The sequence below is a fragment of the Diceros bicornis genome, chromosome 5 (genome assembly GCF_020826845.1).
Source record: "Diceros bicornis minor isolate mBicDic1 chromosome 5, mDicBic1.mat.cur, whole genome shotgun sequence".
Classification (NCBI taxonomy): Eukaryota; Metazoa; Chordata; class Mammalia; order Perissodactyla; family Rhinocerotidae; genus Diceros; species Diceros bicornis.
The window spans coordinates 14,339,019-14,358,170 of record NC_080744.1 but is presented as its reverse complement, the minus strand read 5'-3'; the positions used below and the strand labels follow the sequence as shown (position 1 = coordinate 14,358,170).

The 19,152-nt window shown below is 35.1% G+C and overlaps 1 protein-coding gene across 3 annotated transcripts in view; it reads left to right on the top strand.

Annotated features, from left to right (window-relative positions):
• The window catches only part of LOC131405673 (signal recognition particle subunit SRP54), a 76,628-nt gene that overhangs the window by 18,009 nt on the left and 39,467 nt on the right, over nucleotides 1-19,152 (top strand). For all 3 annotated transcript variants that reach the window (XM_058540727.1, XM_058540725.1, XM_058540724.1), the window contains 10 exons: nucleotides 2,025-2,129; nucleotides 2,868-2,934; nucleotides 3,012-3,069; nucleotides 7,030-7,180; nucleotides 8,260-8,408; nucleotides 8,703-8,803; nucleotides 9,318-9,404; nucleotides 12,493-12,566; nucleotides 12,781-12,889; nucleotides 16,405-16,575. In XM_058540727.1, the coding sequence (XP_058396710.1) occupies nucleotides 2,025-2,129; nucleotides 2,868-2,934; nucleotides 3,012-3,069; nucleotides 7,030-7,180; nucleotides 8,260-8,408; nucleotides 8,703-8,803; nucleotides 9,318-9,404; nucleotides 12,493-12,566; nucleotides 12,781-12,889; nucleotides 16,405-16,575 (1,072 nt within the window). The remainder of the gene's footprint in view (nucleotides 1-2,024; nucleotides 2,130-2,867; nucleotides 2,935-3,011; nucleotides 3,070-7,029; nucleotides 7,181-8,259; nucleotides 8,409-8,702; nucleotides 8,804-9,317; nucleotides 9,405-12,492; nucleotides 12,567-12,780; nucleotides 12,890-16,404; nucleotides 16,576-19,152) is intronic.

The window sequence follows — 19,152 nt, the reverse complement described above, 5'->3', positions numbered from 1 at the left end:
GCCTAGGCTAATGTGTATGTTTGTGTCTTAGTTTTTAACAAAAAAGTTTAAAAAGAAAAAAAAATAGAAAATTTAAAAAATAGAAAATAAGGTTATAGAATGAGGATGTAAAGAAAGGAAATATTTTTGTACAACTGTACAATGTGTTTTAAGCTAAGTGTTATTACAAAAGAGTGAAAAGTTAAAAATTAAAAGTTTATAAAATAAGTTACAGTAAGCTAAGGTTAATTTATTATTGAAGAAAGAAAAATATTTTTTTTATAAATTTAGTGTAGCCTAAGTGTACAGTGTTTATAAAGTCTACAGTAGTGTACAGTCATGTCCTAGACCTTCACACTCACCACTCACTCACTGACTCACCCAGAGCAGCTTCCCAAAGTTGCTCCATTCATGGTAAATGCCCTATACAGGTGTACTATTTTTTAATCTTTTATACAATATTTTTACTGTACCTTTTCTATGTTTAGATCACAAATACCATTGTGTTACAGTTGCCTACAGTATTCAATACAGTAACATGGAGCTTTATAGCCTAGGAGCAATAGGCTATATACCATGCAGCCTAGGTGTGTAGTAGGCTATACCATCTAGGTTTCTGTAAGTACACTGTGATGTTTGCACAGCAATGAAATCGCCTAATGATGTATTTCTCAGAACATATCCTGGTCTTTAGTGACACATGAGTGTATTCATCTCTGCTGTTGTAGCACAAAAGCAGTAAATGAATGGGTGCGGCTACGTTCCATAAAACCTTATTTACACATAGTTTGGCAACCTCTGGTCTAGGACCTTAACTACTGTTATGGCTTTATTATCATATGGAGATACATGTTTCAAGCTCCAAACAACTGACTCACAAATGAATTATTTTTTTTTTATTTTTTTTTTTTGTGAGGAGATCAGCCCTGAGCTAACATCTGCCAATCCTCCTCTTTTTTTTGCTGAGGAAGACGGCCCTGGGCTAACATCGGTGCCTATCTTCCTCCACTTTATATGGGACGCCGCCACAGCATGGCTTACCAAGCAGTGCGTCGGTGCGCGCCCGGGATCCGAACCAGCGAACCCCGGGCCGCCGCAGCGGAGCGCGCGCACTTAACCGCTTGCGCCACTGGGCCGGCCCCACAAATGAATTATTTTTTTAAATGAACTTTAAAAATGCCTCATGCCTGTTAGTTTGGGGACTGTCCGTATATGAACCTTAATTTTCCACTGACTGTCATTATAAAATTGGTGATTATTTTTTACTAGCTGTCTACATATAATAACTTTATAGAATAGTGTATCTTTGACATTGCAGAGTTTGACATTTGACTGACCTAGAAAGTCTTTCACATGTAATTTGTAGTTTTGCTCATACATAAACATTTGTCAAATTGAACATGAAGATGTATGCTGTCCCAATTTGGTAGCCTCTAGCCACATGTGGTTATTGAACACTTGTAATGTGGCTAGTCCAAATTGAGATGTACTTTAAATATGAAACGTATGAAACAGATTCCAAATTCGAAGACCTAGTATGGGAAAGGGGAATATAAAAATCTCAGTAATTTTTCAATATAAATTACATGTTGAAATGATAATATATCAGGTTAAATAAAGTATTAAGATTAATACCACTTGTTTTAAAATTTTTTAATGTCACTGCTAGAAATTGAAAAGTTCATATGTGGTCTGCACATATATTTTTATATTTCTGCAGGCTGATGCAGATTGCTTCTTTGCCTCAAACTTGGTCTCACATTTTATTCACACCCCAGCTTCTTCTAAAATATGTTTTGAGATTTTTACTCTGAATTGATTTGGGAATATAGGCTTGCTTGTGACTTCACAATGCATTATTTTAAATTCTGAAATTTCAGTATGTGTGTACAAAGGGAAATAGTAGATTTGGATTAATCTGGTAGGATTATGATTTGCCTTTTATACCAAAACGTCCTGAAATTATTTTTACAATTTAAAAGAGGGGTTTTGAATGTAAGCATATGTTAACCTGATTTTATTTTTATTTTATTTTTGACATGTAGCTTGTGGACCCTGGAGTTAAAGCATGGACACCCACTAAAGGAAAACAGAATGTGATCATGTTTGTTGGCTTGCAAGGGAGTGGTAAAACAACAACATGTTCAAAGGTAAGTTATACTTAATTTAAAAAGAACGTCATAGAGAAGATGTTTGTATAAATCAAGTTTTATGCTAAGGCCAAGCTTTATAGTATTTTTGCTTTACAATTTTGTGTTACTTGATGTATCTATTGTGTTTTTGTAATAGCTTTTTGTAGGATAAGAAGAAAGAGTCCCATAGTCTCTGATGTGATTGCTTTTTGTAAGAATGGTAGACTTCTGTATAACTAGGCTATTCCTTTTACCAAAAAGACTGTTCCTATCCTTTAAGGAGGTGAGGATATGATTTTTGGAGAAGAGAACATGGAAAGTTTACCTTATCTCCTATGGCTCAAGACTGCCTTTTTACAGTGTCCCACCCAGCATAATTTAGATCTTCATTTCGCAGATCCTTATGCTAATTTTTAATTCATTGTACCATCCCTTCCTCCAAAATTGGGTGCCTCAACTTTGTTGCCAGATTATGTGATTGTTTGTTTTTGCTAAATTAACATTAATAGTAGTTCACATTTTTTACTATGGTCATTTGTTGCTTGATCATTTTGTACCCTTTGATTGTGACTGTATGGCAGTTAGAATTTAAACTCTTTAGGAAATTTGTTGTATTGAAAAATTTAATAGTATTATTTTCAGGAGAATATGAGCAATTTTACTTTACTCGTTAAGTAAATAACAAGGGTAAACAAAAAAAATATGTATAATAATTTGTATTTATTGATACTATATTTTTTAATCTTCCTTTCCCAGTTGGCATATTATTACCAGAGGAAAGGTTGGAAGACCTGTTTGATATGTGCAGACACATTCAGAGCAGGTAACCTGTTGAAATTTGAAAATTTTCTATAATTCTTATTTTCAAATTGGAGGACTCATTAACTCATTATATTGTAGGGGCTTTTGACCAACTAAAACAGAATGCTACCAAAGCAAGAATTCCGTTCTATGGAAGGTGAGTTTCTGTTTTTTATTTTGATACTCATGAGCCTTATCTTGTCTGTCTGACTTTTTATGTTATGCTCTCTGGTCACATTTTAATGTAAACTTATAAGCTTAAATCCTTTCTGGAACAAACTGGGGCATAGTTAATAAATTGTTATCTTTTATTATTAAAACATGACTCCTCTGATGTAGCCTGGTAGATCAGAGTGGACATTGTTTAGTTTATAATTCTGCCTGTACTTACCATGCTGACTTGCATGCTTTTCTACTGCCTTCTGCTTCTCTATTCCTGTTGTTTCTTTTAAGACCTGTCTGAAGCATTCCTTGATTAACCACACACTGGTGAATTCCATACTGTCTGTTTCTTTAGTACTACATCATTTTAAAAAGTTTGTGTTTGATTATCCTAAAATGGCTTATAATCTTTAGTGATTTCAGGTAGAGATTTCTGATTATTGCTATCCTTCATTTGATACATTGCTATTCAGTTAGGTAGTTTGTGTATGTTAGAATGAGTAATTAAAAGAATCAAGTCTAGATTCAATTTAGAAGGACTTATTTGAAGGATTAGCATTTTTCTTAACATTGTTAATGTAAATGGTCTATTGTACCCTCAGGAAGAAAGTTTCAAGAAGCTGAAATTTGAGGTAGTTAAATGCATGATATCATTTTGTTAGTCATTACCTTCTACTCTTTGGCCAGAAAAACTGGTGAACTTTGGCTATGGTGTGTTCTTTATTTAAAATTTTTTTCTTTTAGTTATTTTTTTATGATAAATTCTAACAGGTAGATTAAAGAATAATGTTAGGAATTTTGTTTATTTATTTTTTAGGTTTTCTGTTTAATTTTATTTATTTTTGTTGGTATCATAATAGTTTGCCACATTGTGAAATTTCAGTTGTACATTTTTATTTGTCAGTCAACATATATATGTGCCCCTTTACTCCCTCTGCCCACCCCCCATCCCTCTTCCCCTCTGGTAACCACTAATCTGTTCTCTTTGTCCGTGTATTTGTTTATCTTCCACATGACTGAAATCATATGGTGTTTGTCTTTCTCTGGCTTATCTCACTTAAGATAATACCTCAAGTTCTATCCATGTTGTTGCAAATGGGACGGTTTTGTCTTTTTTATGGCTGAGTAGTATTCCATTATATATATATATATATATATACCACATCTTCTTTACCCATTCATTAGTCGATGGGCACCTGGGTTGCTTCCACATGTTGGCTGTTGGGAATAATGCTGCAGTAAACATAGGGGTGCATAAGTCTCTTTGGATTGTTGATTCAAGTTCTTCGGATAAATACCCAGTGTGGTATAGCTGGGTCATATGGTATGGCAGTTTTTAGTTTTTTGAGAAATCTCCATACTGTTTTCCATAGTGGCTGAACAAGTTTGCATTCCCACCAACAGTGTATGAGGGTTCCTTTTTCTCCTCATCCTCTCCAACATTTGTTGTTTTTTGTCCTGGTAATTATAGCCATTCTAATAGATGTAAGGTGATATCTCATTATAGTTTTGATTTGTATTTCCCTGATGATTAGTGATGTTGAACATCTTTTCTTGTGCCTGTTGGACATCCATATATCTTCTTTGGAAAAGTGTCTGTTCATATCCTCTGCCCATTTTTTGATCGGGTTGTTTTTTTGTTGTTGAGTTCTATGAGTTCTTTATATATTTTGGAGATTAACCCCTTGTCAGATATATGATTTGCAAATATTTTCTCCCAATTGGTGAGTTGTCTTTTTGTTTTGTTCATAGTTTCCTTTGCCTTGCAGAAGCTCTTTAGTCTGATGAAGTCCCATTTGTTTATTTTTTCTTTTGTTTCCCTTGCCTGAGTAGATATGGCATTTGAAAAAATCCCTCTAAGACTGATGTCAAAGAGTATACTGCCTGTATTTTCTTCTAGAAGTTTTATGGTTTCACCTCTTACCTTCAAGTCTTTAATCCATTTTGAGTTAATTTTTGTGTATTTTTGTGAAACTTTTGAAAAGTTTGTGTAACTTTTGTGAAAGATAATGGTCTACCTTCATTCTTTTGCATGTGGCTGTCCAGTTTTCCCAGCACCATTTATCGAAGAGACTTTCCTTTCTCCATTGTATGTTCTTAGCTCCTTTGTCGAAGATTAGCTGTCTGTATATGTGTGGTTTTATTTCTGAACTTTGAATAAGAACTGTTTCTGATACAGATTTTAAAATCAAAGGATAATAAATAGTTTGTCTTTAGGGATTGCAATTTGCAAATGATATAATTTAGGTGATAATTACTTGAACGATCAGCCAAAGCCAGAGCATTAATTTTTAGCCAGTATTCTCAATACCATTTATTAAATAATCTCTCTTTTGCTGATGTAAACTTAGAAAACATATTATGTATGTGGAGTGAAGTATTAGTGATCATTGTTTCCTCTGGGAGAGATGAAGGGAATGGGATTGGGGAGGGACTTGAACTGTAGCTCCAGTGTTAAATTAATTTATGGGAGAACTGATATCTTTACTATATTTGTGTAGTTCCATTTAGAAACTTGCTGTGTCTTTTTTGTTAAAAACTTGTATGTCCCTAAGTATAGTAAATTTCTTCGTTTAAATCACACACATATTCTTATTAAGTGTATTCCTACTTGATTTTTGTTACTTTTATTGATTTGGGGAAAAAACTTTTTTGTTAACATTATATGTCTTTTCATTTGGCAGTATTGATCTGTATAAAAAGTTGCCACTATTCAAAAGAATACAAATTAAAATGCAATCTCATTTCTTGATTTTCAAGTTGAAGAGATTTTTCAGAATTGTGAAAATGTAGTGAAATAGAAATGAAATTAAATTTTTATTGAGGACATTTTCCTTTTAAAAATCAAAAGCCTACTGGGGCCAGCCCGGTGGCTCAAGCGGTTAGGTGCGTGCGCTCCGCTGCGGCGGCCCGGGGTTCGCCGGTTCGGATCCCGGGCATGCACTGACGCACCGCTTGTTAGGCCATGCTGTGGCGGTGTCCCATATAAAGTAGAGGAAGATGGACATGGATGTTAGCCCAGGGCCAGTCGTCCTCAGCAAAAGCGAGGATTGGCATTGGATGTTAGCTCAGGGCTGGTCCCTCTCACATGGGAAAAAAAAAAAAAAATCAAAAGCCTAAATGATCAGAGCGTTTGCTCCAAATTCAACTTGTAGGAGTGTGTCATAATAATTTCAAAGAAACAACATTATGTACTGTCCATATTGGCTATATTTTTAATACCAAGAAATTGGAAAAACCTTAAATGGCCAACAGTAGGGCATTTATTTAATAAGTGATAGCATAGTCATCTAATGGAATGCTGTATAGCCTAAAAGTCATGTTTTACAAGACTATTTACTGGTTTTATAAAATGCTTACAAAAGAGTGTTAAATGGAAAAGCATATGTAAAACACTATGTAACTCAAGTTCAATTATTAAAGAAAATGTAAAAAAAATTTGAGGGAAACACAACTCATTCAGAAAAGACATTCAGCAGAATCATACAGGTTTTGTAACTGGAAAACTGGATACTGCTTCATGCTGCTCTAGAATTAGGTTGCTATGTTTGATACTTATTAGATTTTATTCTTCTAAATTGAAATTGTGATCATTATGACTTTCTCTTTTTTTTTTTGTATAATTTTATTTATTTATTTTTCCCCCAAAGCCCCAGTAGATAGTTGCATGTCATAGCTGCACATCCTTCTAGTTGCTGTATGTGGGACGCGGCCTCAGCATGGCCGGACAAGCGGTGCGTCAGTGCGCACCTGGGATCCGAACCCAGGCCGCCAGTAGCGGAGTGCGTGCACCTAACTGCTAAGCCACGGGGCCGGCCCAATTATGACTTTTTCTAGTCATAATGTCTAGTCTAATCTAGAATAGATTGAAGGTACACTAACAGTTTACAAATTATTAGTATTTGGAAGTTTTGCTGTTGTGGTTGTCATTAAATCATTTGTCGTTATTAAATAGCTATACAGAAATGGATCCTGTTATCATTGCCTCGGAAGGAGTGGAGAAATTCAAAAATGAAAATTTTGAAATTATTATTGTTGATACAAGTGGTCGCCATAAACAAGAAGACTCTTTGTTTGAAGAGATGCTTCAAGTTGCTAATGCTATAGTAAGTAGCTTTCAATTTAACATTATAAGGACTTTGGGTAATTTAATTACTAGCCCTGATTGAGTTTTTGATCCGTATAAATTATTTTTTGCTTGTAAGACAGATTCCAAGTAATTTAATTCTATTTTTGGCACCTGTGTCTGTATGATAAGGACTGAATCTTCTCTACATTTAATATGAAATTTTCATGAGTAGGTATCAAAAAATATTTCCTTTCTCACTTAATCATCATATTAGGATGTATAAGAAAAAGTAACAAAAAAATTAAGAATTAACCTTTGACACCTGTTGAATTTCCTTTCTGTAAATTATTTAAATTAAATTGGAAACATTTACTTTAGATGAATTTTGAAAGATGTTGAAAATGAAGCATTTAAAAATATCATCATTTACTGTCTCTTTAAAATTGTGATGGAAATAACTTGGGGAGAAGAAGCAGTTTATAGATAATCTGTAGCAGATATTATGAACCCATGTTTTGTCATTGGCGTGTTGCCAGTAATTCTTTGGTTAATGGTTAATGCTAATAAATTTCTTTTTAGTTATGCCATTATTTTGACCTAGTTTAGCAGAGCTAAGGGACGTAACCTCACCTCTGTTTTATTTATTTTGGTTTCAATACATACTCTTCTACTTTTTGTTTTTCTCTGATTTATTTCTGCTATTCCCTTTGCCTAGAATGTTCCTCCAGATCTTTGCATAACTTTTTCTTCTTTATTCAGACCTCAGCTCAAATGTTACCTCCAGAGAGGCCTTCCCTGACTATGTACCTAAAGAATCCTCCCATGCCTCAAAACTGATACTCTCTACCCCATTTTAATTGTTGTACATCTGTAATGTTTATTTGCCTTTTAGTGTCTGTCTCCTCTGACTAGAATGTAAGTCCCACAAGGACAAGGATTTTCTTATTCATCTCTTGGTCTCAGGACCTAAATGGTGTCTACAACGTAGTACTCCCTCAATAAATATTTATTGATTGAATGAATAATTACTTATAATATATATTTTTCTACGGTTTCTAATGAGGAAATTTGCTTAAGATCAGTAAAAATATGTGTCTCTCTATTTAAATTTTCTAGCAACCTGATAACATTGTTTATGTGATGGATGCTTCCATTGGGCAGGCTTGTGAAGCTCAGGCTAAGGCTTTTAAAGATAAAGTAGATGTAGCCTCAGTAATAGTGACAAAACTCGATGGCCATGCAAAAGGAGGTGGTGCACTCAGTGCGTAAGTATCATTGGTGCTTTTGTCCTATGCCTTGGTCTTATATGGGGGGTGTGTGTGTGTGTGTATTTATGGATTTCTTATTGATCATTTAAAATATATTCCAATAGTGGACCTAATATGATCTATAAAAGAAGTTAAAATGGAAACAGAATTTTGGAGTCTCTCTGATGTAGTTCTGTTTTAACTAGTGGAAAGAAACTTGAGCTATGTACCTTTGTATGATTAGCTTTGAAATCTGCTAGAAATTTGTTTTCCATTTGGAGGTTATTTTATGTTTTCTTTTTTTTTTTGCAGAGTTGCTGCCACAAAAAGTCCAATTATTTTCATTGGTACAGGGGAACATATAGATGACTTTGAACCTTTCAAAACACAGCCTTTCATCAGCAAACTTCTTGGTATGTACAGTGGTGGGGATATAGAAAAATCTCCAAGAATTAGCGTGGATCTTTAGGACAGATTAGGCTTTTAGTCCTACCCTGTCACTAACTAGTTCAGGAAAATCATTTCCTTCTATGATTTATCTTCCTTAACTGTAAAATAGGGATGATGGTTATCTGCTTCCTGTGGTTAGAGTGGTAGAACGAGCTATTAGATGGAAAGTTCTTTGGAAAAGATTTAGAGCACAATACAAAAATGTGTGATTGTAGTAACAGCGGTGGTAGTGGCAGTGAAACTTGCGCAATATCTCCAGGTATTGTAGTTAGAGAGTGTGGAATTTGGCATTTCACCCTGGGCTGGAGTCCCTGCTTTGTCTTAGCCTGTGCAGCTTTGGTTTTCTCACCTGTGAAGTGTAGTAGGAACGCCTGACCTGCCTGTCTCACAGGCTTTTATGTGTGTATGTGTGTATTTTGTATAATGTAAAGCAGGGTATACTCTTAGTTGTTAATTTTTCTTCTTTGGGTCTTCTAGGTATGGGTGACATTGAAGGACTGATAGATAAAGTCAACGAGTTGAAGTTGGATGACAATGAAGCACTTATAGAGAAGTTGAAACATGGTATATGAGAGGCGAAAAGCTTTTGATCTTAGATGTCTTCCCTTGAATTCTTTTTGATAAAGCCACTATTTGTTTTAAATGATAAATGTGTTATTAAAGTCAATTCTTTAAATTTTTATTTTTTTTAATGATTTATATGCAAATCCTTTTAAATCTCAGACATCTGAGCAATTGTAGAATTGAATGTTTTTCTTTCTTGTAATCAAATTGCCTTAAGGTTAAAATCGAGGCTTACATTCGGTTCCTTGAAGTAAAACAGGTTAAAGGTAAATTAGAATGCTCTCTTCTAATCTGTGTTTACTTATGAATTATGTATATATGTAATAAAATATATAAAAAGAAATTTAAAAGAATGAGATTAAATACACACACACACACATTTTTTTCACTCCACATTGAAGACCACTCCTATAGAGAAGTATATCATTGTGATGAAGACCTCAGCTTCTTAAATCTAACATACCTGAATTTGTACCTGATCTATTTTTATCCATATAACTTTTTCAAATTACTTAACCTCAGTTTCCTTATCTGTAAAAAGTAGATAATACTAAGTATCTTATTCATAGAGTTGTGAAGATGAAATTAGCTGATGTATGTAAAATGTCCAGAATATCAGAAGCATTCAACATATATTATTATTGACCATTTCTGTTTTTCTCAAAATGGTCTTACTCTTAATTTCCATGGCCACATACTGTCCTGCCTTTTCTTCTCCTCACTCGTCTTGTCAGCTACTGTGTCTTTACCCCTCTCTTAAATGTTGGTGTTTTTCAGGGGTCATTCTAGGCCATTTTCTTTCTTTGGAGCTTCAAACTCAGATCTTTATGTTTATTAGACTATTCTTGGATGTTTCATAGACACTTCAACATATCCTTATCTTCCCATCCCAACCTCCCACCCCATTGTTATCATCAATGAATGTTAACATCATTTGTCTTGTTGCCAGTCAGAAACTTGGGTGTTGTCATTGACTTTTATCCCTTCCTCACTCTGCCCACCCCTTTTCCCATCAGTCAATTAGTCCTAGTGATTCTACTTCCTAAGTATCTCCATTCCATCCTCTCTCTCCAGCTCCTGCAACCATACAAGTTCATCTCTTGCCTCGATTGTTTATTCTGTCTTTTAACAGCTTTTCCAGTTTCTTGGGCTCTTCCTCTTGAATCTATTTTTATACTGCAGCCAAAATGATCTTTAAGAAATGCAAATCTGATCCCGTTACTGCCTTTCTTTAAATCTTTCAGTAGCTTCCCATTACCTTGGAATATTTTTAAATGACTCTACCATTTAGCTCTTATCTTTCGTGTCATGTTTTGACACTGTTCTTAGCATTCCATGTGCCTGTCGTGCTGCATTTCTCTCAGTTTCTCAAATGTACCTGGCCATCTACCACCTCTGGGCCCTTGCTCTTGCTAGTCCCTTTGCCTGTTAGACAGCTATCCCCTCTTCTTCCTACTTCTGCCCTCTTCTCCCCAAGCCAAACTGGCTAACTCTTTCTCCTATTTCAGCTCCTTCCTTAAATGTCCTCCTGCAGGGACATTTTGCATGATCCCTAGACTAAGTTAGAACCCTCTGCTTCCATGTTTCCATTGCACCCTGTAATTGTTGTATTATTGTATTATTGTAGTGTTATCACAATTACTTGATGTCTGTTTTTCCTGCTTGAAGGTGAAGGTAGGTTTCGTAGCTGTGTTTTTCATCTTTTATGTTCACAGTATCTTGCACAGTTTCTGGCACTGAGTGTGTCTTTAGTAAATATTTGCTGAATGAATGAATCTATCTTTCATTGCCTGCTTCTTTCCCCTGCCTTCCTCTAACTTGAATAGCCCTACGACTACTTCTTCTATCACACTAAAGTAGGTAATATATTCCTAGTCAGTCTGCTTTCTGACTCCTAGGTCTCTCCTTATGTCGCTGCATTTTACTTCTGCTCCTAACATTCTACTCATTTCTGAGGTCACCATGGGCCTCCTAATTTCCAAATGTGATGATCTTTCTCTTTTTCCTTGGTTCCCAGTATTTAACAGTGTTACCTGCCTTTTATGTTTTCAAACTCTTCACTTGGGTTCCATGACAGTGGATTTCCTATATTGTCATAGTTTCCGTTGTCACTTCTGAAAAACGGCCAAAGATGTATTTGAGCCTTAACCTTCTTTACCAGTTTAATTCTGCATTTCTAGCCGCCTGCTATATTTCTTTTAAAACGTTATAAGGCCACTTCAAATTCAGAATGCCTAAACCCAAATACCTATTCTGTTTATATCTTTTTTTAGGACATAAATAGAAAATGCTTTTTCTCCTTTGTCTTATTCCTTCTCTGTTTTTTTTTCTTTTAATTGAAGTTAATTTACGTATAATGAAATGCTCGGATCCTAAGGATATCATTCCATCAATTTTGACAAACGCACAGTAACCAGACTCCATCAGGAAACAGAATATTTCCATTACTCTAGAAAGTTTGGTTATTCCCCTTTGGGGTAAATACTTCATATTAGAGGAATCCTCGAGTATGTCCTCTTTTCCCCTACCTGGTTTCTTTGACTCAGCATAATGTGTTTGACATTCACCCATATAGTGGTACTTAACCTGTAGCTTGTTCTTTTACTGCTGAGTAGTATTTCATCCACAGTCGATCCATTTTCCAGTTCATGGACAGCTAAGCTGTTTAAGAAACTCCAAATAATCTTCTACAGTGTTTTTGCCATTTTACATTCTCACCAGCAATATATGACAGTTCTGCTTGCACCGCATACTCTTTACTTTTTGGTGTTGTCAGGCTTTTTAATTTTAGTCATCCTAGTGGGTATAGTTTGTCTGCTGTGTTTTCAAGTTTCTTGTGTGTTTGTTTCTGTCCTTTCTCTTTGGTAGAAGGTAAGCATCTCTAGGATAGAATCTGTCTGTGTATCTGCATATTCTCTACTGCATGCATCCTGTGACCTTGCACATAGTAACTGCTCAGTAAATATTAATCGATTGGGTATTTGGTAAGTGTGCTTCAAGATGAACCTGTGATTAAGGAAAAGATTAGTTTTATTGAATGGAAATGTACATTCTCTAATACATCTGAATCATTTATATTGTATTTCAGGTCAGTTTACGTTGCGAGACATGTATGAACAATTTCAAAATATCATGAAAATGGGCCCGTTCAGTCAGATCTTGGTTAGTTATCCTAAAAGGTTTTTTTCTATCTTCTTTTATTTTTCATTAAAATGTCTAAGAATAGATGCACTTGCTTTAATTATTTTTACTATTTGGGCAAAAATAGATACTTTAAAAACTTAGTGTCATTATTAAAGCCAGTAGTTAAATGTGAACATTCTGAACAGTTAATCGTTAGCTATATTGATTTTATGTTTAAATATGTCTGTTTTAGGGGATGATCCCTGGTTTTGGAACAGATTTTATGAGCAAAGGCAATGAACAGGAGTCAATGGCAAGGCTAAAGAAATTAATGACGATAATGGACAGTATGAATGATCAAGGTAAGATGGCAGATTACTTGACTTGGAGGACAGGTTAAAAGTTTCACTGTGTTCTCGTGGACAAGATGGGGAATAATTTAGACTGAAGGATTATTGTTAGGTAGATTTGTCGCTGCTTGAAAGCTCTTACTCAAAGGATTGTGGTTATTGGATTGACTTTATCATTGAGAGAAATGTCTAGAACAGTGCTTCTCCAAATGAGGTCCATGATAAAAACACCAGTTCCTCATGATGTTGATAGAAATAACTTGAAAGGGGAGTTCTGTAGGCAAATAAATTTGCGGGAATGCTGGGTTAAAAAAACTAAGTTTATTTATTCTAAGTCTCCTCAGAGCTCTAATATGCTAATATGAGTTGGGAATCTGTAAGAGGGATAGTTTAAGCAGTGTTTACAAACTTATTGTGCTCTGATGCTTTCAAGGTTTCAGTATTACAGAAGTACACTGCTCTGTCTCTGTAATCCTGTGTTGTCACTACCTCCTATATATCCAGGTCTGTTATCTGGTCCTTAGTCCATTAGCATTTCTAGTCTCATGACCCCTTTATCTTTCTCCCAGTTTTTTAGCACCCTTTCTGATTCAACCTAGCAAGTGTATGCCAAACATTTATCACCCGTTTTTCAGCCTTCTGCTCTGCCACTTGATCTCTGTCCTCATTTACCAAGAAATACAGGCTTTTGGCATAGAATTCCTTCAACCTTTGGCTGACTTAACCTATAAGGTTAAGCCACCAACCATTCTTCAAGCTTTTTCAAGGACCTCTCTCCACCAATAAAATCCTTTCCTATATCTCCAGTTTCTCCTTACCTACTGACTTTTTTCGCATCAGCATATAAACATTCTTAAGTTCACATTTTCTGGGCTTTACGTCTCCCTCTTGCTTTTACTCTGTCTCTTTTCAGCCGAGTGTCTTAAAAGAACAGTTTGTATTCTTCTCAAACTACTGAAATCTGACTTCTGTCCCCACCATTACTCTGAAACAGATTATACAGAGATCTCCAGTAACCTTCTGGTCTACTCCAGTGGATGCTTTGCAGTCTTTGTCTTACTTCACAATTTTGGATGTTGGTAGTCACCTTTTTTCCTTGGTTTCCATGATGCCATCTCCCCACTTTCACCCTTACCTTTCTTGTTAACTCAGTCTCTTTCTCAGCCCACCTCTTAAGTGAATGTATACTACAGGGGTCTGTCCTCAGTCGGTGTTTCTTATCATTCTGCTCATTTTCTTCGAATAATTCATCCACATCTGTGCTTTTTCTACTACCTGATTGTTTTTTGTAGTCACTACCTCTTTCCTGAGCTCTAGGAAGAGCTATGAGTTTCATGTCAACAGCATGTAATTGGGTTATGTTCTTTTCTTTTAATACATTCTGATAATCTCTTTTATCTGATATATTATTGATATATTAGGATTTAGTTCTGCCATTTTATTATTTGTTTCCTCTGATTTTTGTTCTTCTGTTTTCTCTTTCCTATTTTCCTATGGGTTACTTGAACATTACTTAATATTCTATTTTAATGTACCTATAGTGTTTTTTGACTATATCTCTTTGAATAGTTGTCGTAGTGGTTGCTCTAGGTATTACGATATACATACATATTTAACTTACCACAGTCTACTTGTATCAGTATTTTGCTACTTCAAGTGGAATATGGAAACCTTAACGTCACCTCAGATTTAGTGAGTTCTACTTCCTAAATATTTCTTGTATCTTCCCGCTTCTCTTCATCCCTATATCCCCTGTATTAGTTCATACACTCGTCGTTTCTTACCTGGATTTCTACAGTAGCCTCCTAACATTCCCCTTTCTATTTTTTGACTCCTCGTTTCAATCTGTCTTCCTCACTGCCACAAGAATGGTCTTTCTAAACATAAACAGTTCTGGGATCAAAATCTTTCAGTGGCTCTTTATTGTCATCATGATGAATTCCAAACTCCTAAGCCTGGCACACAAGTTCTGTTGTAATCTTGTCCTTACCTACTTTTGCATCCTCTTAAATCTCTCAGCTCTTATCCATGCTTGGTTCCTTCTACGCAAAACTATTTTCATTTATTCTAGGAATTTACATTCTGCTTCCTGGAATGTCCCTTGCTCCTTTCTCTTCTTTACATATCTCATACTTGTCCTTCAGAACTACTCAGTTAAGGAGAAACCACCAGCATGGAGCCTGTCCTGACTTTCTTTCCTCTCTAAATTATGTCTCCCTTGCTATTTGCTTAATTCCATCATATTGCTTACCATGATGTACTGTTACTAGCTTATTTTCTTTCTTTCATTCCATTTGAGCTCTTGGAAGGAATACGATACATATTTCCTAAATATTTTGTAGTGAATATGTGGCTTAAAAGCTGCATTTATGAAATGGATTTAGAGGTTTTAATGGACTGTGAAGTTTATTGTGAGATAATTTGATCTTTATTTGTATTTCATTGGTAATCAAACCTCACCTGGATTTCACTTCACTTCTGGACAATATGCTTAGAGGACATAGACAAATTAAAAGATGTATTTAGGAAATCAGGTTAATAATTGGGGTTCTAAACCATGTTATAAGAGGAACAGTCAAAAGAATTGGATATTTGTCACCTAGAGAAAATTCCCAGGAGTCATGGTGGCTCTCAAATATTTGAAAGCCTTATTCTTTGTGCCTGGCAAGGAGACATAAGCAAACAGGAATAAGTGCCATGCAAACATATTTCATTTTTCATTTTAATATGTGAAAAGATTTTCCATAATTACAGGTATAATAGAATGGCATAGATTGCCTTATTTTAGATAGTGGGTCATCTCTCCTGGGGATGTTAAGACTGAGGCTAGATGACCACTTCTTGGGGGATGTTGTAGAGAGATTGCAGACATAATAGAAATTTTGACTAAAGTCCGTCCTGTTCCTGAGATTATATGCAACTAAAGCCAGAAGAAAGGCACCTCATATTCTAAGAGTTATCAAAACACTAGAGGGAATTAACTCCTTCTTTAGGTTACAGAAAGGATTAAAATACTAGTAGTAATTACTTGATTATAGGAAATATAACAATTATTCTGCTGATTATAGATAGAACCTACCTACTTCTGCTTACTTATATGCCTAAATTTATGATTTAAAGGTTAATACTTATTTAGAGCTAAGGTGAGCACTTTTGTTCTTTGAAATATACCTTATACCTCTGGTGTATGCTCTGAGGAGCAGTTGGATATGAGTTATGTAAAAGGTGGACATGGGTTTCAAAGGTTTTCAGAATGTTCTGTTTTACTTAAACTGTAGGATGAGTACATGTGTATTTGTTCTATTGTTTTTATAGCTTATGAATATTATAAATATTCTTTTGAATATATTCCATGTTTAATTTTTAAAAATCATATGGAAACATGGCAGATGATGATAACATTTGTTAAATCTAGTGGTGGTTTGACCATTATATTTGTTTTTCTGTGTGTAAGATATTTGCATATAACTGCTTTGATAATGAATGTTAATTGTATGTAAGTGAAAGTAATTGACCCTTGCCTACAGAACTTGACAGTACCGATGGTGCCAAGGTTTTTAGTAAGCAACCAGGAAGAATCCAAAGAGTAGCAAGAGGATCAGGTGTGTCAACGAGAGATGTTCAAGAACTTTTGACACAATATACCAAGTTTGCACAGATGGTAAAAAAGATGGGAGGTATCAAAGGACTTTTCAAAGGTAAGAAAAAGAGCGAGCTCATCATTAGTTAACACACTGAAAGGGAAGAAAGAAGTTGAGAAACTAAAAATTAAAGTAAGGGAGTACAGCCAGTATTGGAAAATATATTGCTGAATTTCATGTTACATATTCAGGTACTTCCAGGGTTTATAATGTCATTGGTGATTTGTCTGTTTTCAGATTCCAGAAAATAAACACTAATAGTTAAAAAAAAACATACTTAATGACTTTATTTTTATGAAGATATAATATATATTAAAGAAAACTTAAAGAATATAAGAAAGTATAAGAAAAACATTCAAAATACACATTACCTTTAGTAGCCAGAGAATCCCTTGGGTCCTATCGCAAATAAAATTTGATACAACTAGTGCTTTCTTCTGATACAGCATGACTATTTTTCCATGTTGTCAAATATTCTTTAAAATATAACTTTTAACTACTGAATGCTATTCCAGTTATGTGGGTATCTTTGTTTAGTGCAATGCCTCTTCATTGGCTATTTGGGCTGATTCATCTGCTTCTATATTGGTATCAGTTCTTGCCTCAGTTTCTGTGCAGTCTTCCATGAAGCCAAGGATTTTGTCTCTTTTGATGAGAAACACAGTAGGTGCTGAATAAATTTTATAATAATTTAATATTTCCAATTTACTGGTCAAATGATTTTTCAATATATGTTTTTTTAGATTACTATGCAAATTTAACATTTCTTCATACATTTATTGGTTTGAATTTCCTTTGTGAATCACCTCTTAGTTTCCTGGTCTGTATGTTCCATTTTTTTCCCCTTATTGCTTTGTAACAACTCTTTAAAATCCTTGGTTTATGTCTGCAGATGTTTTTCAGTTTTTCATTTGCCTTTTATTTTTATTTTTTAATGAACAGAGTTTTCATTTTTAATGTAGTCAAGCGTATTTACCATTTCCTTTGAGTTCTTCTATGCTCATAAAAGCCTTTCCCATGTTGATACTATAGTAGTCACCTGTATTTTCTTCTACTTGTTTTGATTTTATTTTTAAGGTTTTTTAATCCCATCTGGAATTTATTTTGCCATGTATTGTATAAAGAAAAAATTGATAAGTTTGTTTTTTCAAAGAGTTAATTAACTGTCCCAGCCCTCTCTTAAATTTTTTTCTATATTATAAACACTATTAAAGTGAATATATTATTTCAAAAAATATTGATTAGGCAAGTTCCAAAGATGAACAATACCACTGCACAGCTTTCTAAAAAGGATGAATATTTACAGACGTTTTTATCACCTTTTGTCTGGGGCACTTTCCTTATTTTCCTTGCTTGCTATATCCTATTTTCTTTTTTGTGACAAAGAAGAAAAGTTAGACAAAAATGTTTAAAATTGGTTGTAATTCCTAACATCACATGCTATTTCAGATAGTGATTAATAAACACATTATGTCAGTTTAACATCTTTCTGAAATGACCTGTACTATTCTTTTTGTTTTTTTTTACTTTTTTGGTTTTCTGTTTTTTATTTTATTTTATTTATTTATTTTTCTGGTGAGGAAGATCAGCCCTGAGCTAACATCCAGGCCAATCCTCCTCTTTTAGCTGAGGAAGACTGGCCCTGGGCTAACATCCATGCCCATCTTCCTCCACTTTATATGGGACGCAGCCACAGCATGGCCTGACAAGCGGTGCCTCGGTGCACGCCCGGGATCTGAACCCAGGCCACCAGCAGCGGAGTGCGAGCACTTAACCGTTATGCCATGGGGCTGGCCCACCTGTACTATTCTTGATAGAACTGCTGCAGATCCATCAGTCAGATCTTATCTAAGCACTGATTACTCAGTAAAGGCACAACCAAGATGAAATGGGCAGTGGGTATGGCACACATCCTTGTCACACCAAACTTACTATTTTTTAGAAGTTTTAAGTCCTCAGAAGCAAACTGTTACAATAAATCACCAATGGATATAGAATGCACATCTTACACAGATTTATTAATTATGAAATTTTTCACAGATTTTATCATGTTTTATAAAAACATATCTTCTCCTTCATTCATAGTTTTTTTGTTTTGTTTTGTTTTTATAATTTTATTTATTTTTATTATTTATTTTTCCCCCAAAGCCCCAGTAGATAGTTGTATGTCATAGCTGCACATCCTTCTAGTTGCTGTATGTGGGACGTGGCCTCAGCATGGCCGGAGAAGCGGTGCGTCGGTGCACGCCGGGGATCCGAACCCGGGCCGCCAGCAGCGGAGCATGCGCACTCAACCGCTAAGCCACGGGGCCGGCCCTCATTCATAGTTCTTAATTCATATAATTTATTCAAATTAGCCAGAGAATCAGGGGCAGCTTTGATTTTCATTTTCATAAATGCTCCTGAGAAGTACCAGAGTTAATATTCCTTTGAAATAATTTTGCTGGAGCAACTCTGCTTATGCACTGCTGTTGCATTGATGATCTCTTTCGCTTCCTGTCTCTTAAGAACACAGCAGCTGTTCTCTAAAGGATGCTCTCCTCTCTTTCGTGGGCTGCCTTTTTTACTGTGGAGCTTGGACTAAGTGTGTGGCAAGTCAACTAAGTGTGTGGAAAGTCATTGATAAATGGAGTT